Here is a 23,645-nt window from a genome sequence, read left to right on the forward strand (position 1 = left end):
TCACCATCTCCAGCCCAAGGGGAAAAAAAAAACTCAAGCCCCGACCAACCAAACCAAACCTTGTCCCCAACACATACAGATACTGTGCAGTATGTTAAAATAATTTCTACAGAAGTACCACTATTTCCCTTTAAAAACAAGGGAAATTCAAAACATTTTCATGGTGTTCTCATTTGCTTGGGTAGCTGAAGGCTTCTGCCCTCAACTGACAGCAGCAACTAAACCAGTTCTCATTTCAAAACAACATAAACAGCAGCTTTAAGTGAAAGCAAGCTAAGTGTGACAAGAAATTAATAGCAAAATCTGTTTAGTTAAACTAAATGAAAAGGAGTATCAATTAGTTCACTGGAAAATAGAAATCATACATTTCTAATGAAAGCCAAGCCAGAGTCGGGCACCAAAAAACTGAGCAAATGGGTATTTGTGCAGTGTAGAATTACAGCAAATAAACAAAATGATAAATGGCCAGAATGTCCACAGAAACATTACAGTTCTGCTCAAAAACTTTGCCACAGATGAAGCAATAACCACAGACAACCTGGTTAAGACAGAGACCTGGTATGCTTAAACTGCCATAAATTCCCCAGTGTTAAGTGAAATTCTCACTGCCCCAATGCCAATTGTGTTTTATCTCACAACCAGGAATCATTTGAAACTGTCTTCATACAGAACTAAAGGTCTCATCTTTTTTAGGGTAAAAACAGACTGACTAAAGAATTAGCCAAGTATTCTATATCATATAAGAACAAAACACCTCACTTTGGATGTAATACCTTGAAAAACACACCCTTTTCCTATTTTGATTAACAGAAAGTGGCCCAATTCTAATGCTTGACATCAAATTGGTATAGTCATTCTGTAGCTTGTACTTAGAAGCTTCAAAGACCTCACTGAAGAGATTTTTCAATGGGATGATTATCATGCAGAGCTTTTGATACTGAAAAAACACACTTACATCGACTCCTCCAAACAAGTCAAAGGTGTATGTGTTTGGAAAACTGGACTCTTGAGCAGCTTTTCTGTCTTCTGTGACATAAACCATGGCTTCCATCGAAAGGAGTGGAGAAATTTCCTGCATGTAGGGAAAAAATAAAGAGATGGCTCAAAAAAAACTAAACCCTGTTCATCAGTATAAACACAGTTGTCTCCTGTTATCTGTGGACTAATCACTACCTGCATCCCCAGCTCTTACCAGCCAATTTTGGACAGATACCATCATGCAGACAGCTTAAAAAATTAATAGAGCATGATCACAGTAGACTTTAAAGAAAGCCACAACAACATTATCTCCGGCTTTAGGAGAAAGGGTGCAGGCAGTACCTTTAGGATGCTTTGGCACTGGGAGAAGTCGCTGTTTGGGTGGCTGTGCTCATACAGCTTCTGCAACAGCAGGGGGATCCCATTCCACTTTGCCTGTTTATCTCTCTCCTTCAACAAGGCCTCTGTGATCTGCAACAAAGATACAATGTGATTGCCATGTGTCCAGTGCTTCATAACCAGGAAAATAACCCCCTCACCTTCCTGGAAAAAGAGCTTACAAAATCCAGTACCTTTTTCCATGCAGCAATTTATCCAGGACAGGGAGCTGCAGAACTTTACAGATGCAAAGGATCTTAAGCAGCACAGGGCTTAAAGCAGATGTCATTTAGAGTACATCATCTCATGCTGTACTTTTATATTGATTGTGTATTTTTAAATGGGAACACATTAGCCTCTGAACAATTCCATTAGCAGGACTCCAATTGACAGGTCAGTGAAGGAGGAAATGGGTGCCCTGACACTATCTCAAATTACACTGGTCTAAGATGTAGATTGCTGAGGATGGAAAGGCTTCATTACTTGATGCATTCAGCCAGAAAGGAGTATTTCCTCAGCCAAGTCCCTGCAGTTATTATTGGTCACAGCAATAACCCAAACCATGAAATTTACAAGCAGGAATATATCAAAGATAGAGAGAAAATTCCCTCTGTAGTCTTGGGCTGGTTGCAAATGGAGATCACCAACTAAATCAGCAGAACAAGGCTAGCATTATCCTGAGAAACAGGCTGCAACCACAAAAAAGAACACTTGGCACTTGCTACATGAGCTGTCCAAACTTTCTTCAATGTTCCTCCTTTTTCCCTTAAGTAAAAGAAAAAACTTAATATCCATCACTGTGTTTAACACCTAAAAAATAAAAGTAGTAGCACAAGACTAAAATATTCTGCTTTAAATTCACAAAAGGTATTTTGAAGCCTTCCAGGTTAACACCAGGAGATTTGTCAAGGAGGAGCTTAGGACATTCAACTAAAATCCACCATCCAGTCAATGCTGACCAAACCTTAACTCCTTTCTTCTCTGATAGCTGAGAGGTAACTACACCAACCCCAACACAGGGACTTATCCTTGCGCACAGGAGAAGGTAAAGCAGACAACAGTTCCAGAAGGATTTTTGGCCGGGTTTATAAATGTTTTATGTGCCCTCCAAATAGAAAACTCCAATCCTCTCTGGTCAGCACCCCAAGGTGCTGTTAGAAAACAGAAAATCCAGAGCTGAGAGGGACCCACAGGATCACCCAGCTCCCGTCCCTGCACAGACACCCCAACAACCCCACCCTGGGCATCCCTGGCAGCGCTGTCCAAAGGCTCCTGGAGCTCTGGCAGCCTCGGGGCCGGGACCATTCCCTGGGGAGCCTCGGCAGTGCCAGCAACTCTGGCCAAGAACCTTTCCCTGAAATCCAGCCTGACCCTGCCCTGACACATTCATGGGTTTGCTCTTAGTGCCAGGCCCGCACCCCTGCGTTGTTCTCATTCTGCACCTTTCTGTAGTTTAGTGACATTTCCCTCCCACCTCCTTAAATCTCACTTCTCATTCTTTCAGCCAAGACATCAACCTCAGATTCATCTCAGTGCACAATTCCAAAGGGCCATTCAATTCCTGATTAGACAATTATATGTAAATATAATCCAACTTCTGACTGAGAATTTAACCCTTTTCTCTGCTTGTTACACAGGAAGACCAGAAAACTGATTCAAGCTGAGAACTCAGCCTGGCAATGTAGCTAACTTGGGTCCTCACCCTCTTTGTAAAATTCTCAAGGACTTACAATTCTTTTCTGATGAAATACCTAATTTTTTAGGTAAATAAGAACTTCAAGGGTCTTGAAGTACTAAGTTTTCTTTCTACAAGCAGTGATTGAAGCAGCATAAGCACACCTGGGGCACAAAATTCTCTCCAGTTTTTACCTTCTCCCTGCTTTTTGATTTCTGAATCAGAGGAATCAACCAGCACTGCTGGAGAATGAAACGGTTTCCTTCCAAGCAGGTGAAACAACAGAGGACCAAACCAGAAAGCCAAAATGACTTCTCATCATTTGGGCTCTGGGTCAGCTCCTTGGAAGTCACAGATTCCATTTCCCCTTGAGATACCAAGCACAGAGGGAGCCAAAGGAGCTCTACCACTGCCCCATCCCAGGTGTGGGAGGAGGACAAACCCACAGGCAGTGGGAGGAAAGAGGATTAATTGCTGGGCAAAGTGCAAAGAACACAGAGCAAAATGCCAGGGAAAGAGTCCAAGGCTCCAGCTCCAGCTGATGTGGAAGATACCACAGGCAGGGATGACGTGCACAGACTGCAGTCTCAGGTTCCAGCAGCACAGAGCAGAATTCAGCACTTAAATGCTCTCAGGAAAGTGCCAAACCCTTTAATTAACATTAAAACCTTGTGTTGGGTTTAACACCACATTGTTAATCACATGTATGCTTCTTGGTTTGGGGCAGGATCCATCGGAGCCATCTCCATTTCTGTACTAGCAGGGTTGCCTCTCCCTGCCCCAGGCTCCAAGAGGCAGCCACAGGAAACTTTCAGAGCTGAAATTCTGAAAGAGTGAAGCAAATGTTTCCTTAACCTCCTCATCATTTAAGTGCTTTCAAAAAAAAAAAAAAAAAGTTTTCTTTCTCTTGATTTAACACATCTTTGGTTTCACTGCAAGCTCTGACTTGTGGTCCCTGCTCTGTATTTGAGGCTACCCCGGATCTGGATATTTCCATTGTGGCCGGGTGGTATTTGCCAATGCAAAGATTTTGGATTCTGGGAAGGGATTAAAATTCAATCAGACTTTGTGGAGCTGTCTTTCTTCACAGCCCTTTTGGTTAAAAACTGCATCTCCTGTTTTCCATAACAGCAGCTAGTCAATGCTTTTCATTTATAAGCAAAAATCCTTTTCTTTTTGGGGAAATTTTACTGAATAGTCATCAAAATCAGCACCGGTCTTTTGGGGCTCCTTTCCTCTGTGGAATTTTTTGGTCTCATTCAAGCACAAAAAGTGCAATCCAACACTGATTTTCTTCATTCACTGAAAAACTCTGGATAAAATACCTGAAATCTTGCAACAGAACTTGAAAAGGTGGTATAATCTAGCAAGTAGAGGCTGTAGCAGCCCAGCTGGAAGAGGTATCCTATAAAAGTCAGGACCTCCCCAAGTGCTGCCAGCTGGGTTTGAAATTGTCACACCTTACTGCTGTTAGAACACAACAGAGTCAGGGTCACTTCTGGGGAAAACAAGAGCAGCAGCACAGAAACCTCTGTAAGAGCCAGGTCCAGCAAAGCAACCTGGTACAAACACCAGGACTGTACACGGTCACTTCCCAGATTGCTGTAACACATCCCAGTTCTGGCTCACAGAGAAACCTGAGGACAGCACACTGGGGCTCTCCTCTGCTCCAGGCAGATCCCTGACAACACAGAGGCACACACCAGCTCATCCTGAGCTGCCAGGCTGTGTCCCAGCCCAAAGCTGTCTGTACAATCCTGGTTTTACACCTGAATGCTGTTCCCCAGCCAGGTGATCACCACCTCACCAGGAACCTCCACGTCCTCCACGGATTTGCTGGAAGGGCAATCAGAGACCTTGGAGAGGATTTAAATTCAGAGATAAAAAATGTGTCACCAGCCCAGCCATGACTGCAAGGTAGAACAGACTGAGTGGTTTTCCCTTTAAAGACTCCCAGGGAACTGGAGCTCAGGATTTCCCAGGAGATTACTCCAAAGACTGATAGCTACCATAGGAACACTTTCTGACAATACAGTTTCAATAACTTTTGTGCATAATTTTCCTTGACAGTATACAAAGGGCTGAAAAAAGACACTGCACACAACTCTAAGTATTTATCTGAAATTTCCTTCTAATCTTAGTGTCTTTTAAATCCTTCCAAAAATGACTTGGAAGGGACACAGAAGGACTGTCAAGCCCAGCCCCTGGCCCTGCATAGACACCCCAAAATCCCACCCTGGGCATCCCTGGCAGAGCTATCCAAGCACTCCTGGAGCTCTGGCAGCCTCGGGGCCGTGCCCATTCCCTGGGGAGCCTGGGCAGTGCCAGCACCTCTGGGGAAGAACCTTTCCCTGATACCCAGCCTAAACCCCCCCTGACAGCATTGATTTGCACGATCGTCAATAAATAATGATGAATAATACTTGCATTTTCATTAAGTGATATGCTAATATTTGCCTAAATCCATCCCTTGATCAGTCTAGTCTCCCTTTCACTTGTCCCCCTCCCCTTTGCTCGTCCTCCAGGCACAGCCACTCCAGCAGCACAGGAGCAGCTCTTCCCTCCTGCTGTGTCCACGCCCTGGCAAGCGCTCAGCATTGTGCTACCAGCATTGCCTAAACGTTTTCTTACTGCCCTGAGAACTCCTGGAGCTCAAGTTGCTCCCAAATCCCTTCCTCTTCCAGAGAGGATTTTTCCCCCCACCTCTGTTCCCGCACCGTGACAATTTTCCCTGCCCTACAAAGCAAATCTCTGATTTTCCTAAGCTTGTCTCCACCCCTGTGCTGAGCTGTGGTCAGTGACACCTCTCCGTGTCTTCCCAAAACTGCCAACAAACCAAAGGCCCAGCAGTGGTGACAGCAGCAGAAATACCAGCAGCTCATCCTGCCTTTGCTCTCCAGGGAAGGGTAAACAGTTTCCTGATAAAATTGTGTCTCTAGTTCACATTTTACCCTTCAAACATTTCACTGTCTTGCTGAGTGCTCACTACAGGAGGGCGTTTGCTGTCATCTTTCAGAAAGCCAAACCAGTGACTCAGGTGTCCAGGCATCCTTCACAGCACTGAAGGGTTCCTGCTGTGACAGACTTCACAGCTATGACACATCACTGAGAAGGTGTTTTAAATTCAATTTCTCATTGCAACCATCCATTAAGACTGGAAGAGCTGTTAAGAAAAGCAGAATTTCCATTCCCGGGATTTTCCATGAGCACTTCTGAAGTATATATTCAAATGTCTTGAAAGTTTAAAAGGAAACAGACACAAGATGATGGATCTTGACAAAGAGATGCAAGCACATGGTCTCTATGTATTTTTAATAAAATTGAAGCTTTTCCATACCCTTTCCTTCAAGTCTTTTAAGCTGTACCTTTAAAAAAACTCAGGAAACTAATAACTGTGCAATTAAATGTTTAATTTTCCTCTCAGCAGTAATAACCTAAGAAGTCATCTCTGACAGACTGCCAGGAGAATGATTATTCAGGATTTTGGGGAGTGCCCCACCATCCCAGCTCTGTATGGCATTTTCCTTTCCAGTCACTAACAAACATCCATCAGCTTGGATAAGCTGTGTCCTTCCTCACACAACTTTTCCCACAAAAGCCTCTAAGCAAGGAAAATGACCCTGCAAGTTTTGGTCTTAACACAACAGCTTCTGCAGGAACACAGCTGCTGGCCCATGCAGCAATGCTGGAAAGCATTCCAAGGGAGAAGCTGAGAACCGCAGCCCTGCAGCTCCGGGGCAGAACACACTGTGGTCAGTCACCAGCTGAGCTCTGATCACAAACAGGGCAGAGATATTAATCCTAAAAGGAAACTCTGCTGGGAGAAATTCATGTAGGAGCAATTATGTCCAGCATCTTTCCAGTTCCTTGATTCTTCAAGCACAGATCAAGATTCCCTCAGCTGGATTGATTCCCTGTTTCTCCATCCTCCCCAGCCCTTCTCCTGCCAAGCCAAAACCCAGGCATGAACCCAGGGACACCCTGTCCTGGGATCAAACATGCCACAGCTTCCAGCCAGGCCTAACCACGCCCATAGCTCCCAGACTACAGCTCTGCTCACCACAACTGGAAGGAGAGCTGGTCTACCAAGACAAGGAACAGGTCTCCTGAATCTCGAGTCCCCACAGCACTTCCCAGAGCAGGACAATTCCAACACAGACCTCTGACACCACCAAATTCTCCAAACCCACTAGAGGATCTACCAGATCAGAACAGAGCTACTAATGTTTCCTTTGCTGACCTTACTCTCAGAGAAAAACAGAAATCAAAAATAAATCAACTAATAAGTATAATTATATTAAAATTAACTAAGATTTTGCTTTCTTTTCCTTGGAACTTCCTAAGTTTCTTCTTTAATTCATTTTAAAAGAAAACAAAAATCTGTAGGGCTATCTAAGAAAAAGCAGAGGGATAAGGAGTATCACATCCACCTTTTTCTTCTCACTCATCTTCAGCCACACGAAAAAGAAAATTAAGACAACACAGCTTAAGTGTAACGCAGCCGCTTCCTGAGCATTTCCAGTGCACGACAGAGCTCTGGTCCTGTTACATAACAAAAGCACGTCCAGGCTTTCCAACACTCCCTCACTGTCCTCCCCTGAAGAGGCCTAAGCCTGCTAACACCCACACAATTAGAGCTACTCAAGTGGATTATATTCACTGAATGTTGTTTTGCTGGTGCTTTGTTTGTAAGGAGGAAACAAAAAGCTGACTTAAAACTAAAATCTTTACTGACGGTTAGGAAGCTACTCCTGCTGATAACCTGCAATGGCAAGAGATGGAAACCTGGATGTCTGAGGAAGAAAATGTTTTCTTTCCATAGAGCTTTTTTTAGAGTGGATAAGGACTATCCCGCTAAAGGAAGTGTCTGCTCCTAGGGATAGCCAAGCATGAAATACAGCTGGAAAAATGGACTCCTTTTTTCCATTCTGACTGTTACAGCTAAGCCTTGGCAATCCTGTCAGGGTGAGAGCAGCTCTTGGGACTGCACCAGGAGCACTTCAATAAATCCCTGGTCAGTCCATTATTACACTGCTCTGTCTACAAGGATTCCCCGAGCTGCACCTAAATGCCATATCCATGCTGTTCACAGCTGGCTTGCAGCAGATGAGGTGTGTACCTTCTTGATCAGCTGAGCCAGAGCATTCTTGGCTTTCAAGGAACAGCAGCACAAAACTTGTCCCAGAGCCTGTGATCCACGGCACAGCTGTGCCCCAAGAAGGACAACACACCAGGCCCCTCACAACCAACATTCCTCCTTACTGGAAATGTGTCACTTTTGGAAAGCTGCTCTGCTGCTGGCTCACCAGCACCTGCAAAGCCCTTTGCAGTGGCTCTGTGCTCAGGGCAGGGCAAACCCTGATCCAAGGTTATGCAATCTGACACCAACACTGAGCTTTGCGTGCAGGGCAGCAGCTGATGGCAGCAATATGGATACAAGGGATACAGGAACAAATAATGGCAGTACCTACTGAAATCTGCTTTAGCTAATCAACTTCTGATCACAGAATCATTTAGATTGGAAAAGACCTCCACGACCATAGAGTCCAGCCTGTGACTGATCCCCACCTCATCAGCCAGCCCAGAGCACTGAGGCCACATCCAGTTGTTTCCTGGACATCTCCAGGGATGGGGACTCCACCACCTCCCTGGGCAGCCCCTGACAATGCCTGAACCATCCTTTCCAGGAAGAAATTTCTCCTGTTGTCCAACCTGAACCTCCCCCGGCACAGCTTGGGGCTGTTTCCTCTCGTCCTGTTCCCTGGGAGCAGAGCCAAGCCCTCACCTGGCTGTCCCCTCCTGTCAGGGAGTTGTGGAGAGCCCAAGCTCCCCCTGAGGCTCCTTTTCTCCAGGCTGAGCCCCTCTCCCAGCTCCCTCAGCCCCTTCTCATATGACTGACCCCCCAGCTCTGTTGCCGTTCTCTGAATAACTTATTATTAATAATAAATCAAGACACCAACTGGCAAGGAAGCCAAGGGCTCTGGGTAGGTGAGCACAGCAGGAATACACAGATTTCAGAGCCTCAGCTGACCTCCAAACTGCCAGATATTCAGGGGGCTGTTGCTGTCAAAAATGCTTTTGTGTCCCTGCAGAATCAGAGTGATGAACTTTCAGGTGCAGGCCTGTCCACAGTGATCCTTCCCAGCTCACAGCTAAGCCCCTGCTTTCCTCATACAAAAATGGATCTTGAGATCACCTAAGAATAGTACACAAAGCTTTGTTCAGGGTGAAATGCCACTGCTGCTCATGGCAGGCACCCCAGCCTCGAACTGTGTACCCCAATCTCCCCGAATGAACATCTTGAGAAGGGATTCCCCTCCTCACAGGACACCAGCAGTGCAGTCCAGGCAGCACATGACCCAAAACTTCCTTCCAAAACACAGCGAGAAAGAGCTTCAAGGACACTCTCATGACTTGCTCTACACCCCCAACACAGCAACCTGACCTGCTCTCAGGCTCTGCAGGAGCAAATCAGTTGAGAAATGTAAGCAAGGGCTTCCCCTCTGCCATTGAGGAGTCAATTGCATGAAAACAGCAAATGTTTTGTTAAAATATAGAACTTTAAACAAACAAACAACAACAAAAAATAAAAACCCAGCCAAAACTGCCTAGTGCTTCTTTAAAAGTTACATCAAAGCGGTTTATATTTAGATCGTCTACAAACAAAAAACTGATTCAAGGTGAAAGTACAGAGACACAAAATTTTAAAAGTTCAGAATCATTCAGGGAGTTGTTATTCCCCCTGCCTTGGCTTAAGTGAATCACAGAATGGTTTGGATTGGGAGGGACCTTAAAGCTCATTCAGTCCTTTCCACTGTCCCAGGCTGCTCCAAGCCCCAATGTCCAGCCTGGCCTTGGACACTTCCAGGGATCCAGGGGCAGCCACAGCTTCTCTGGGCACCCTGTGCCAGGGCCTGCCCACCCTCCCAGAGAAGAATTCCATCCCAATATCCCATCTAACCCTGTCCTCTGGCAGTGAGAAGCCAATCCCCTTCTCCTGTCCCTCCGTGCTCTTATCCAAGGTGATTTACAATATCCTCATACAGCATTTATCAAGTGCTGGGAGCTCTGTGTGCCCAAGCTTTAACGCCCAGGGCAGCACAAGGATGCCAAAATTTTTCAAGTAAAGCAAAACAAAACCCCAGCACCAAAACCCCACCTCAACCTTGGGCATTATAAGGTGTATGCAACCAACAGGAGTTTCCTTGACTGCTACAAAAGCTTAAAAGCCCAAAATGAAAACAGTAGCACCGAATTTTTCAGGCAAAGCCCAGAGGTGGAAGCACCAGCAGACAACAGAGGTGCCTAAGTTTGGAACAGGTTTACCTGACTGAAATTGCAGTGGCTGAGGAGGTGCATGAAAGAAGAGTGCAGAGGTGGACAAGGTAAGGCAGTGAAACAAAGTCTGTCCACGTGCTGTAGGAAATCCACTCCTAAAGCAACCCCAAGGAAAAGAGTCAATCCAGGTTTATATACGTGCAAATTACTGGCTCTTCTTAAGGATGAACCAAACTTGCAGCTGAGGAAGCAGCAAAATAAGGACAAAAGAGCTGAAAAAAACCACCTGCTTTTTTACCTCTCTGCTACAGAACAAGGCACAGGCATTCATGATGAACATGATGCCTTAGGACTTTGGCTTTTATGTTTTTCATATATTTGGAATCCTGTAATTCTTTATCGTGTATAACTCTAAATTCCATACAGAGTGTTAGCTATTGCTTCCCCGTTTTGGTCAGACACAACAATTCCTCTCCAGGCCTGGGAATCAAGGACCCCTCACTCCCTCAGACCTTGAGAGATGGAAACAAAAGTGAGTTGGGGGGAGCAAACTTGGGGTAAATGACTTCATTACCTGAAGATGTAATTGGAGCAAACTTGTAAAAGTGTGAAAACCTGTGACCCGTGGTCCATTCTTGGGTGCAGCCCCTGGGGGGCTTTGTCTGCCCTGGATGTACCTGAAGGTGCTTCAACAAATAAAACTGCTTTTTATTCCCTTAATTCTGTCTGGCCCCTGTTTTTAGGTAGTCCCGAAAAGGCATGAAACAAATCTTCTCTTAATAATTACTCAAAATCTTTGTTTATGAAGGAAAATGCTGTTGTCTGCATTATTAAATTAGAGAAATGCCATTTTCTATTCCACACTTCAGCTCAATAAATCAGCAGCCGAATGCAAGACCTTTATCTCATGCTTCATTTTCCAAGTCTTTGCCCCACTCTGCATTTAATCCGCAAGAAAAATGCCAATTATTCTCCGGAAAAAGAAATTAAGAGCTTCTCAAAAAAAAGCCAACATCAGCGCACGACAGGCACAGGCCCGGGGTAAGGAAGGAGCTGATTTCATTCCTTGGTATTTCCCAGCATCATCAACTGGGAAAGATGACAAATAAGAAACAGACCTGGAGCAGTTCCTCATAAAACCACCTGCGTTACAGAGCTAAAATGTCTCCTAAGCCCTAACACCACGAGGCTGCCTTTGTCCAGGAAATACGTTTAAATTTCGACGCTGCATTGTTACAGTCCCAGGCAGAGCTTCCTTTCTTTGCGGGGAAGGCCACACCGACCCGAGAGGCGGAGAAGGGCTGGGCGGACGCCCGTGCTGCCCCTCGGAGCTCCCGGAGCGCGGCTGGGGCCGGCCGGGCGGCACACGGAGCCCCAAGGCGGCGGGACCCCCCGTGCCGCCCCTCCAGCGCCGGGCCAAGGCCCGAGCGCCTCCGGGGAGCCCCGCAGCGCCGAGCCCGGGCTGGGAGCGGCCCTTCTCCCCGAGCGGGCCCCGCCGGGCCGGCCGCGCTCTCCGCAGCTCCGCCAGAGGCCCGGCCGGGAGGCGCCGCAGCCCCGGCCCCGATCCCCGCGGCCCTCCCCGCTTCCCCCGCCCGGCCCAGGCGCCGCGGGGCGGCCCCGCCGCGCCTTACCTGCGCCCCGCGGGTCAAGCCGCGGCCGCTGAGCTGGCCGTGCCGCAGCTGCGCCAGGATGTTGGTGGTGGCGGCGCGGGCCCCGCCGGTGGCGGCGGCGGTGCCGGGCCCCGGGCCGCCCCCCGCCACGGCCGCCATGGCCTCCGCGCTGGGGACACAAACAGCGATCCTCCCCCGGCCGCCCGCCCCGCGCAGCCGCAGCGCCGCGCGGCAACATGGCGGCCGGAAGGGGCCCGCTGAGGGGGAGCGGGCGGGCCGCGCCTCTGGGCGCTGCTGCCGCGGCGGAGCTGTCCCGCCGGCCCCGCCTGCTGCCTTCATCTCCACCGGGATGCCTTCATTTCCATCGGGATGCCTCTGTGTCCACTAGGATACCTTATTTCCACCGGGATGTCTCTATGTCCACTAGAATACCTTTATTTCCCTCAGCAAGGCCCCAGCCCACATCGTTTTCCGTTTAAAGAAAAGCTCACCGAGAACTCCGATCGCAGTTCGTTTCTGTTAAAGGCTTTGTAAGATGGAACGACACTGGGTAAGGGATAGTTGAGGCTGTTGTGTGTTGTTCTGAGCCACCAGCCCACAGCACTAATCTGAGATTAGCTCAGTTGGTCATAATACCAAAGTTTCAGTTCCTCTCTGGGCCAGTGACTTGGACTCGATCATCCGCGTGGATGCCTTCCAACACAGACAAATCGGGGAATCTAATCAAGATCCATCTAATTACTCACAGTAGCCACGGGCAGATGAGTTCTCTCAGCTCCAACCACCTCATCTCCTGAGCCTACAGCCCCTCGGTTCTGCTGCTGGAAGCTCCTGGATGAGGGTACCAAAATGCCCTGGTCAGGAGGGATCTAATGAGCTGGAGATCTGCCTCCTGTCCCATTGTTTTCCTCTGCCTCACAGCTGGGAGAATGCAGAGTTCCGGGACCTCACCCAGCACTGAGCAAAGCTGTTGGAGAAGGCCTGGGGTTTGTTTTCTGCAGATGAAGCGATGAAGAGCATGTGAGATGTGAACAGCTGGAAAATAAAAAGATAACCTACGGTGACAACAAGGAGCCACTAACAAGAGCTTCATCGTTGTCCAACAATGCCTGGTTTTGGGTGCTCCTCTCTCAGAAGGGCTGCAAGGGCTTTGTCAGTGCAGAATTCCTGCACTGTCCCAGCTGCCATGGGAAAGCAGGACACAACTAGAAGGTCTGTAGCTTACCAGTCCTTTCAATATGCCTGGCCAACACTGCAAGTGTCTCTTACCACAGCTCATTCACAACTGCAACAGGATTTCTACCCCGAAGGATAAAATGGAAATTTTATTTAACTTTACAGCACAGTACAGGTCAAAACAACAACAAAAAAATATTCTCAAGGCAACCACAGAGCAGCACAGAGTGGGCACTGGTCCAGTTGTATTTAAGTATTTCACAGGGATTTATTTATCCTGTACCTCTACCCCACTCAAATAACTGTAACTTATGTGTAGCTTGCTGCAGACTCCTCATTTTTTCAGCAGGCTTGAAGAAAGTCCATCACTTTTCTGCCCCCCTTTTTGTTTTTCCTGTAGAAAGAAAACCTCTTGGTCACAGTGACTCCTCCTTTTCTGGTCACTGCACACACCTGGTGCAAAGACACGAATAATGTATTTAAAGGTTTGGATGTGCTGCTCAGCTGAACACCGAGAGGTTCGTGAACATCTGTTTCAGAGCTGCAGTTTCAGCCTGGGCTGAGTCCCCTTGCAGACAAGCCTTATGCCTGGCTCCCGTTCAGCTCAGCTGGGGCAGCCCGGGGGTGGCTGCACTGACCGTGGTACAGGGAAATACGTGGGGCCCAAAGGGAAGTTAGAAAGAGGAAGGAAATGGGGAAATAAGAGATAAGCTTGTTAGATTCTTGAAAAAGAAAGCAAGCAGACTGTGGAATCAATCCAACATCTCCCAGTCCACCCTCCAGCTGGACATTTACTAGAGTGGTTTTCAGGCAGGAAGTGCTGAGCCACAATGATCTGAAACGGGGACTGAGCACTTTCCCATGTTCCAAGTGCTCCTCTCCTGCCATGCCATCCTCCAAGCCCAAGAGAACTGCCAGAGCTACAAATCTGAGCCTTCACCTCAAAATAAATAGGTTTTCTCCGCTGGGCAGCAATCTTTCAAGAGGAACTGCATGTTTATAAAGTGGCCAGAGAAAAAAAGATCGAGCATGCAGAGAGCTGAAGTTGCAGTAATTCCTGCTTTTCCCCTTATGATGAGAAACTCAGGCTCATTTTTATAGAACAAAGTAAGCTGGGGTCTTTCTGTAAGCCTGTAAAAGTCACAAAATGCAGTAAAAAAAGGTATATTTAACATGTTGACCTTTCTTTTCCTGGACACCTGTTTGATATTCAACTGCAACTGCAACCAACTGCTTTGAGATCACCAGCTCGACAGCATGAACAGCTGGTATCTGAGTCATGAAAGGAGCAGGAGCAGAATTTAATGGGAAGTTGTTTCACTTCATAATAGAATTCACATTGTGAGGTACCACACTTTCCATTATGAAACTATAAAAATATATATTCCCAGAATCTGAAACGAGTTCAATAACTTAAACTGATGATACAAAGAGGATCAGGTGTTATCTAGGAAGACCTGTCCCAGTACTGCAAGCTTGGAGTTAAAAGACTGACTGGGGCAGCTCAGGAGGGAGTGTGAGCTTTTCTTAGAGCTTCTCTTCTCTCCAGCTTTCTCCGAAGAGGCATCTTGAGGGTCTTTTGCATTTTCCCCTTCCCCACGGTCAGGAGCTCTTTTTAAAGTGAATTTCTTGGTTTTCTTCCGTGAGTAGAACTCCCTCATCAAGTCCTGCACCTCCCACTGCTCGTGTTTGCGCCTCCTGCAGCAGTGCAGGGCGGCGGGGTCGATGGGGTGGGCCTCGGTGTTGAAGATGTAGCCGCCGGCACTGAGGACACACTCCCCGAACGGCGTCACCACCACGTCAAAGTCTGAGCCGTCGTTGTGGATGAAGTTGTCTGGGTCAAACAGCAGGTACAGGTATTTGATTGTTTCAGCCAAGAAGAAGGATTCCATGCGATTGTCCAGCCTGTGGTCTCTCAAGTCTTTGATCTACAAGAGAAGAAACAGAGTGGGTTACAGTTACATTGAATTCTGTAAGTTATGAATTTAGGGAGAAAAGTAAAACCAGCTTGGAATTCATTTCAGTGAAATAGCACAGTATGACACCAACTCACCCTGTGTCTTATCACAGGATGGTTTGGGTTGGAAGAGACCTTAAAGGCCATCTCAGTCCACCCCCCTGCCATGGGCAGGGACACCTTCCACTGTCCCAGGGTGCTCCAAGCCCTGTCCAACCTGGCTTTGGACACTGCCAGGGATCCAGGGCAGCCACAGCTGCTCTGGGCACCCTGTGCCAGGGCCTCCCCACCCTCACAGCAAAGAATTTCTTCCTAACATTAAACTCATCCTCAGTTCAGTCTGGGCAAGGAGAAGAGCTTCCCATCATTTCCCCACTAAAGAAAAAAAATCATCAGGTTTTTACCTACTTACTGCCAGTATTTTTGAAGAGTTTTTCGTAAAATAGAGCTTGATAGCATGTTTGAAATCCTCTATTAAATAACTTTATAGAAATCACTCCCTGCACTTCTTGTGCATTTGATTAGATTTTCAAGGCATAGTGGGAAAGCAGAATCACACACCTGGCAGGAGGAGCCTGCACAAGAGCCTTCCTGCTCAGTTGCAACACCTACTAGAAATGCAGGAGAGACTTCTGGTGCTTCCCCATGTTTTGGGCCCTGGGGCAACAGGCCATGATGGAACTTGGCCCACTGTGAGGAAGCTATGACCAGAAACATGACCAGCAATTATCAGAGCAGCTTCACAGAGAAATACAAAAGGCTTGTTGGAAAAAAGTCACGTTTTCCCCAAAATGATTGCTTGACTCAATGGCAAAACATCGCTCATGAGAACACCTTCTGAAAGCTGACTTTTAGCAGCCCTTCAGCTGCCATGGGAGATGATTGAGCACTCACAGTTGCAAAGCCACAGTCCACCTTGCTGATTTTCTCTATGGACTCCACGGCGTCTCTGCCCAGCTCCAGCAGTGTGGGGTCTCTCGTGGCCCGGTACAGGTACATGGCGCTCTCAATCAGCTCTGCAAAACACCCCAGCACGGCCAGCACAGACATGAGCAAACCATACACACAGCCAACATGAGCCAGTCCTTGAACTAATTTAAAAATACTTCAGCATAATCAGGTGAACAGCCTGGCTTGCCTGGCTCCAAGCACAGATTTTCCTTTTCCTAAGAATGTGCTACAAAGAAATTCCCTCTAAGCAGCCTGCAGCAGCTCAGGTAAGAGTGACTAATGCTCCCTCCCACATTCAGCGAGTGGGAGAGAAGCAAGAGACAAAAAGATTAATACTCAGTTGTCAAAGTTAAAAAAAATGTTTCTGGAAAGGATTACAAACAAGAAATTCAATCCTCAAAATACAGTTTTTAAACAATACAGTGGAAACACTCTATACAGAAAATGTAAGCACCATGGTGTGTTTACTTACTAAAGAAACAGGTCTTTAACACCTTTGATAGTTAGGGGTGATGAGTATTTTTGGTAGATTTGTCCAGTGTGGATGTCACCTGAACACTCAGACCAAGAGGAAGTTAATTATTCTCATTTATATTTATGGACCCACTAATCAGGTTAAGTTTTTTTTTTTTTTTTGGTCAGAGTTGTAAAAAATGAGAAAAAAAGAAAGATAATTTCCTTACAGTATCACAGACAACACAGAATCCCTCCTAGATGCAGAACTGGAACAGTCTATTCACACTCACTTTCACTTCCTGAATTTAAAGGACACAAGCAGTCCCTTTAACATTTCCCATGACTGAAGCACCCCATGCCACACAATCTAACACTTGGACATGACAAATCCCACACCATGAACAAAATTCGTTACCAGGCCACCTTTCTATAGTAACACTATGGTTTGCTTCCTGTTTCCTTCCTGTCTTTGTGAGTGGGGGAAAACAAAATGTGCAGCTTTAACTCTGAGAATCCCTGCTCAAATCCATGCAGGAACTGAGTCAGAGCAAAACTGGGGAGGGAATTGTGGTGTTACTAACATTTGATCTCCCGCCCAGAGCTAATGCAGGAGTTCATGTCCCTTTCAATTTCAGTTCTGTTTACCAGGCCTGAGGGGATATCCTTCCCTCTTGTCCACTGTGTATCCCTGGGGAATGTTGTAGAACTCGGGCAGGCCCCCAAACTGCTTCCAGACCGTGTAATAGTTGAGAAAGGTGCGCATGGCATTATCCACATCCCCAATGAGGCTCTGAGAGACAGGAAACAGCAAAGAAACATGGCAGTGAGGGAAAACCAGCCCAGGAACTGATACGGTAACACTGCTGAGCTCTAGGCAAAGAAATACCCAGCGACAGAAATGGGTATTTCAGCAGGTCTGAGGGGTGTAACTGAACTGGGGCAACAGGTAAGACTGAAAATGCTGCTTTTCTGGTCGGTCACATTCCCACACCTGAAATAATATGAAGGTTGATTTTTTTTTTTAAAGAAGGTTGTGTTTCTTCAGTCAAATGTTTAGTCAATCACAGCATCCAATCTCTTAGTTAGGAGAACAAAGTCTCAGTCCCATCATGAAGACTGATGACAAAGTAAAGCTCTTAACAGAAAGAAATTCAAACAAATAAAACATTTGTGAGGAGACAGAAAAAGGAGTGTGTGTTTCTTTTTCCTTGCATTCCCATTTGGATTATGGGACCACTGTCACAGGAGCTTGCTACAACAAAAGTGCCCTCCCGTCATGCTAAATGAGAGACTGTAGACAAAACCAACATTTTCTTCAACATCATCTTCTATAGGCTCAGGCTACTGCACATTTCACCAGAGAACAAACCAAACTTTTAAACCTGAACAAATGAGGGTTATATTTGTAACTTTCTTCTTGAAGACCAGCCCCTGACAGATGAACAGAATCACCAGATGCTGCTGGTATGACAGCTCTTACCTGCAGGCCTGGCCAATAGGCCTCCAGGGACTGGAACACAGGCATGGACACTGTTCCTTTGTACATCTGAACCCACAGGTACCAGTCATCAAACTTGGTGTAATTTTTGATAGCTTTGTTATATTCTGTAAAGAAACAGATGGGTAGGTAAGCCATCTGTAACAAAAAGAAAAAAAAAAAAAAAGCTTATTTTTAAGAATGAGAGAAGCCCCTTCTTCACTTGAGCCATGTTCAATGACTTCTCAGGGTTGCACACTTTGATAACTCTCTTATCACAGGCTGTTCAGAAGTATTTCAGCAAAGCCTTCAGAACAGTTGTGAACGTGCCCCATTAGATCCTTCATCTCCTCCTGGCACAGGTGCTGGGCCCCTTCCCACAGGAAACAAACACTCACCTAAAAACATGGACATCAGCTCCTTGTCCTGCAGGAGGATGGCTCCTTTGACCAGGTACTCGAAGTAGGAGTCCACCCCTGCCCCAATCCCAGCATCCTGGGCCACCCACTTGGCAGTGACCACATCAATGTGGTTCCCCACCTGGAGGGAGGGAAGGACAAGGAGAGAGGGGCTTGAAGTGACACAAGAAATCCTGGTCCTTTTCTTTAGACCATCAGTTTCACACATACACAATGTGAATACACATTCCAACCAGGACATATTTATCAGCATCAGAGAAATACAAACTGCCGAAAATACAATTTACATGCTGATACTGTATTTTATATATAGAATGAACATTTTATGCTTCCAATATCAACACTTCACTGGCCAAAACAACACGTTATAATGCTACTGTAAAAATGCACAATTCCAACATGAAGTGTCTGCTCCTAATTCTGATCTTACAAAAGAATACAGAAAGATGGAGAGCTGCAGAGACAGACACAGAGGCCAAGAATGTCAAAGGCACAAGAGCTGCTGTGTTAATATTTACATAGATGCTGGCACTCTTCAGCCTGTGAACAAACCCAGCTGATGCAGAATTAAATACACAATCATGTTCTTCTTAGCAAACAGGAAAAAAGCCAGCAGTGACTGAGGATTTGGGGTATAAATCAAAAATAAACAAATCCCAGAGCAAACAAAGGGAAACATTTCTTCACACAGCCTATGGATAATTTGTGGCAATAAACACAGGACATAAATAATTCTGTTTCACTTCATATATGCAACACCAACACTTCACAGAGGTCAAAAAAGCAGCAATAGAAAAGAGCAGGAGACAGTGAACATGGAGATAACACCGCCAGCTCTGGATATTGCTGAACCCCAGAGCTGCACAGGCTGCAAATATCTCAGTGCACTTGCCATGCTCTTGTTCTCTTCCGTAGGCCTTTGTCCCACCAGGCATCAGACAGACCTTTCATTTAATCCGCTCCAGCTGCTGTCACAAGAGCTGCAGCACCCCGCAGGAGACATTTGTCTCCCAGCCACATCTGGTGTGGGCCAGAACAATGGGATAATGTTGGGCTGCTGCAGCACTTCAGGGATGGGGATGCTGCAGGTGCTCAGGAACAATGTCAAACACGAGCCTTCAGCCCTGTTAGGAGCACTGTGGCTGTTTATCCAACTCCATCGCCTCTCTGTTGATGTTTTTTTATTTAGAATTGCATCCACAAAGCTCCACAAAAAGCAGCCCAGCACACTCCGAGTCCATTCCTCACTCACCAGCCCAATGTCCGAGCGGTTTTTCCACAGGGCCTTCAAAGCCTTCCTGGCGACATCCTCGAACACGGGGTCACCAGTGAGGTGGCTTAGGGTGGCAAACTCCACTATAAAGGTGCCAATTCCAGCAGTACAGGTGACTGGGGTCTCCCCAGGGTTTACTCCATGCAGCAGGTTCACTGTGCCATAGGGCATCCCAGTTGGGGTCTGGAAAGCTGAGACACAGAATTTTGGGGTCACAGGGTGCTCAGTGTTGTGTTTAACAGACTCTCAAGCAAACAGGCCTCACATCCCACTGCACACGGGCAGGAAGAGGGTCTGCAGGAACTGCAGAGAACAAAATGAGAAGTGGAGTGTGATCCTGGGAGGCTCAGAGAGGTGTCCCAAGGAACACACAGTCCTGGGAAGGTCCTGGGGATCTCTCCCACCTTGCCACAGCAGCAGACTGCAGCCCCACATTTTTTTACAGCCCAAGCAAGGTGGTCACTAGACACAGTGGCCAGCAAACAGTGAGGCTGTGATCACTCCATGGCTGCACACAGGGGAATAGTGCCATGCCACGAGGGCACACAGCCCAGCTGCAGCCCACAAACAGCACATCAGGCAGCCTCTGCTTGTCTTTACAAGCTGCTGTCTCACAGCCTTTATTTACCATTTCTATTAAATATATTTCCCCTCAACAAGCAACAAGCACACTGATGTGCTAAGCACACACAGCACTTGGCATGCACACATACAACAACATCCTCCCTACAAATCAAACTTGGAGCACTGGGCTTGGAGCTCAGGGAGCACAGGACTGCTTCTGGAGCTGGCTCATGCAGCAGTGCCTCTCCCATGACAGGCAGCAGGCAGCTGCTGAGCCCAGCACAGTGACCCACACCAGACAGGGGCTCACCTGGCAGCAGTTTGCGAGCGGCTTCCTCAGCCATCCTCAGGAGAGGGCCCGAGCAGGGCCAGCCTGCTTCCACTTCCAGCCCAGCCTTCCTGGAGAGCAGGTGAGCAGAGAGGAGCCCTCCCACCACTGCAAGGACACAGCACAATCATTACACCGTGGGGGGAGGAATGAGGCGAAGGCAAATCCACAGAAGAAGAGGGATTTGTTTCTTGCTGCTTGTTTGCAGGGCAGCAGAAATGTGTGGAGTGACAGGACGAGGGATGATGGCCTCAAATTGACAGAGGGAAGGGTTAGAGGGGATCTTGGTAAGAAATTCTCCCCTGTGAGGGTGGGGAGGCCCTGGCACAGGGGGCCCAGAGAAGCTGTGGCTGCCCCTGGATCCCCGGAAGTGTCCAAGGCCAGGCTGGACAAGACTTGGAGGACTCTGGGACAGTGAAAGATGTCCCTGCCCATGGCAGGGGTGGAATGGAATATTTTTCAGGTCCCTTCCCACCCAAATCATTCTCAGATTCTATGATATATTTCTTTTTCGTAGGAAGAGTCAAGAATTTCTGTGTGACAGCAGCTATGAGTCATTAGCTATATTTAGCTGTTAGCTATTACTTATATAGCTAATACAGCTATATTAGCTAATATTTGATATTTCACAGGCTTGTCTATGGTCACATAACAACCACAGAGAAATTACACTGCTGCAAAAATTGGCACAGAAATATTTGGCAGGACAAACCACAAAAGCATAACTAACAGCTTTGTGACCTGACAGTGTCTTTTAGCTGGATGGCACTGAAGCAGTCAGGCATTCAAGGTGCAAGACTCCAAAGACCTTCATGATTTTGAAGACAAAAAAAAGAAAAAAAAAAGAAAAAAAAAAGAAAAAAAAAAAAAAAGAAAAAAAAAATCCTAGAAATTGATAACCTCTACTCCAAGAGAGTATATGCAAAAGACCAAAGCATAAAAATCTGTATGCTTTCGGTGAAAAAAGTAATTTATTCCAAAGCTGAAAACCTCACACCAGAATACTGAAAGTGCCACATCTACTTCTGCTTTTGTTGAGACAGGAAGCGAAAAGGGATGTGCAAAGACTGAAAGGAAGTGACGCTTGTTTGAGGTTTTTCTCTCTGTTTATGAGTCCTCTTACTCTGCATCCCAAATTCCCTCTGACCACCTCCTCACCACCACCTCTGAGACTCAGAGAGGAAGGAAAGCCAACACAAACCCCACCTCACCTCGAATGTTTGTTTCAAAGACAGAGGCGTTGACATCAATATCGAAGTCCACCCCCTCCTGCAGTACGTTGACAACTCGCTGGAACTCGGAAACATTTCCCAAGATCTGCAGGGAAACAGAGAATCCGGCTTAGAGTTCATGGAAGAACAAAGAGCACTAATTCGGTTTTACTATGCTGTGAAATCATTAACTACAGATATTACTAAAAAACTGACTGGTAGCTTAATCTCGTTTCAAAAAGCTTCTTTCACACACTTTAGGTCTTTCCTCCAGAGGGTGTCAGGAAAGGTGAGCTCTGCCACCCCTCCCAGAGGTGATGCAAAGGAAAATTCTTAGGTCAATGAATAACTGACTTCTGGCACCACCGCATAAAATCCAGGTGTACAGGTGGCACACAGAGGCCTCGAGCAGGCTGTGGGCCCTCGGGGCTGGCTCCTACTCACCAGCAGCGTGTCCAGGGCGTCGATCAGGGTCAGGGAGAAGCTGCGGAGGGGAGAAGCGAGGTGAGACCCGGCGGAGGGGACGGCCCATCCCCGCCCCGCGGCCAGCCCTTACCTGCCCCAGGTGTCCTGCCCGTCGCACGTCAGCGGCCGCAGCTCGTCGTAAGGGAAGGCGCTCTCCAGGTAGTGCTCGTAGGCGTGGTAGAACATGGCACGCACCCGCTCCCTGCGGCACAAGCACGGCGCGCTCAGCCCCGGACCGCCTGGGCCCCGCACCGCCCGCTCCGTACTCACCGGTAGGAAGCCACGTCCAGCCCGCGGGCGGCCGCGCCGCTGCCCGCCGGGAGCCGCAGCGCGCAGAGGCACAGCAGCGGGCCGAGGAAGCGCTGCATGGCCGCGCCGGGGCCCTGCATGGCGGCGTCCCTCCGCCGGTCCCTCACCGGGACTCGCTCCCCTTCCCCGAGCGCCCTCAGCGCCGCCTCAGCGCCGCCTCAGCCCTGGCCCCGCCCCTCCTCCCCATCCAGCCAATGGCAGCGGCGTTCGCCTCCCTTGGCCCCGCCCCACCCCGCCCTCCAGCCAATGGGAGAGATATCCAACCCCTCTCCTCTGCCCCTACCAGCCAATTGAAGAGGTCTGTAGCCCCGCCCCGCCTGCCAGCCAATGGAAGAGTCTCCGCTCCTCCCGGCCCCGTCCCTCCTCCCCCCTCCAGCCAATGGGAGCGGCGAGCGCTCGGCGCAGGCGCTGGCGGAAGCGCTGGGCGCCGGCATCCGGGGCGGTGCGGGGGCGCGGGGCGAGCGGGGGCTATTGGTGGCTTTGGGGTGTCGCAGCCGCCTCGGTGGGGCCGTGGCTGCGGGAATTACCCCCGGCACTGCGGGCAGAGAGGCGGGAGGCTCCTGCGGTACCTCTCCGGAGGCTGTAACTAGCCGTGTTGATGGCAGGAAAGAGCCTGAGCGGGCAGGGCAGGGGCGGAGCAGCTTTAGGTGCTGCTCTCAAGCCCCAAAATAAGGAAAACGAGTGCTGTGACGCTCCCGTAGAAGTGAGGTGTTGGCAGCCGGGAAGGTGCCGGTGCCGTGTGGGACGAGGCCGTGGTGCCTGGCGTCGCTCCTGTGCGGTTCCTGTCGGGAACAGGGGCTGGAAATGGGCCAGAACATTCGTGAAGCGATTGGGAGGTTGCTGCGCTGTAAGCATCTCTCCTGACAAACCTTCCTCACGCTGTTTCTCCTCGTAACTCAAACCCAGCTCCGGGTGAGGTTCGTGTGATGCAGCAGGAGCTGCTTTGGAGCCCGTGCATGGGAGTCCTGCAGTGGTGCCACCCTCCTGCACCGGGACTGGGCTACAAATGTGCTGTGTCCCCTGTCTCGGGCAGAGGTGGATCCAGGACACCGGGGCACTGAGTCCCCGGGGCTGTCCATAACTTCCCCGACAAGCCGTGGGTATGGGATGCCCCATCCATGGAAGTGTCCCAGGCCAGGC

General features: G+C 48.2%; 2 protein-coding genes across 2 annotated transcripts in view; both read right to left on the minus strand.

Moving 5' to 3' along the window:
• The window catches only part of TRPC4AP (transient receptor potential cation channel subfamily C member 4 associated protein), a 34,613-nt gene extending 22,489 nt beyond the window's left edge, over positions 1 to 12,124 (minus strand). Inside the window, exons 1-3 of the mRNA XM_066198733.1 lie at positions 11,941 to 12,124; positions 1,321 to 1,449; positions 956 to 1,072 (exon numbers count right to left, since the gene is read on the minus strand). Of these exons, the coding sequence (XP_066054830.1) occupies positions 956 to 1,072; positions 1,321 to 1,449; positions 11,941 to 12,078 (384 nt within the window). The 5' untranslated portion in view covers positions 12,079 to 12,124. The remainder of the gene's footprint in view (positions 1 to 955; positions 1,073 to 1,320; positions 1,450 to 11,940) is intronic.
• A 1,102-nt stretch (positions 12,125 to 13,226) lies between these two features.
• Positions 13,227 to 22,623, minus strand: EDEM2 (ER degradation enhancing alpha-mannosidase like protein 2). The gene is made up of 11 exons (XM_066198913.1): positions 22,467 to 22,623; positions 22,288 to 22,398; positions 22,176 to 22,215; positions 21,732 to 21,837; positions 20,503 to 20,628; positions 19,608 to 19,819; positions 18,335 to 18,476; positions 17,940 to 18,064; positions 17,105 to 17,249; positions 15,947 to 16,068; positions 13,227 to 15,023 (listed from the first exon to the last, which is right to left on the minus strand). Exons 1-11 carry the CDS (start codon positions 22,583 to 22,585, stop codon positions 14,532 to 14,534), a joined length of 1,740 nt encoding a protein of 579 aa, XP_066055010.1. The 5' UTR covers positions 22,586 to 22,623; the 3' UTR covers positions 13,227 to 14,531.
• Between the last annotated feature and the right edge of the window lie 1,022 nt (positions 22,624 to 23,645).

Source organism: Chamaea fasciata, unplaced genomic scaffold, assembly GCF_029207755.1.
Source record: "Chamaea fasciata isolate MVZ Bird 193981 ecotype frontalis unplaced genomic scaffold, bChaFas1.0.hap1 SCAF_17, whole genome shotgun sequence".
Lineage (NCBI taxonomy): Eukaryota > Metazoa > Chordata > Aves > Passeriformes > Sylviidae > Chamaea > Chamaea fasciata.

Excerpts from the sequence above, each read along its gene's own strand:
- EDEM2 (XM_066198913.1), bottom strand. The coding sequence starts at position 22,585 with ATGCAGGGCCCCGGCGCGGCCATGCAGCGCTTCCTCGGCCCGCTGCTG. Across the intron at positions 19,820-20,502 it reads CGCTCGCAAACTGCTGCCAG|CTTTCCAGACCCCAACTGGG; the intron begins GTGAGCCCCTGT and ends TCTGTGTCTCAG. Across the intron at positions 15,024-15,946 it reads TGGACTGTGGCTTTGCAACT|ATCAAAGACTTGAGAGACCA; the intron begins GTGAGTGCTCAA and ends CTTCTCTTGTAG.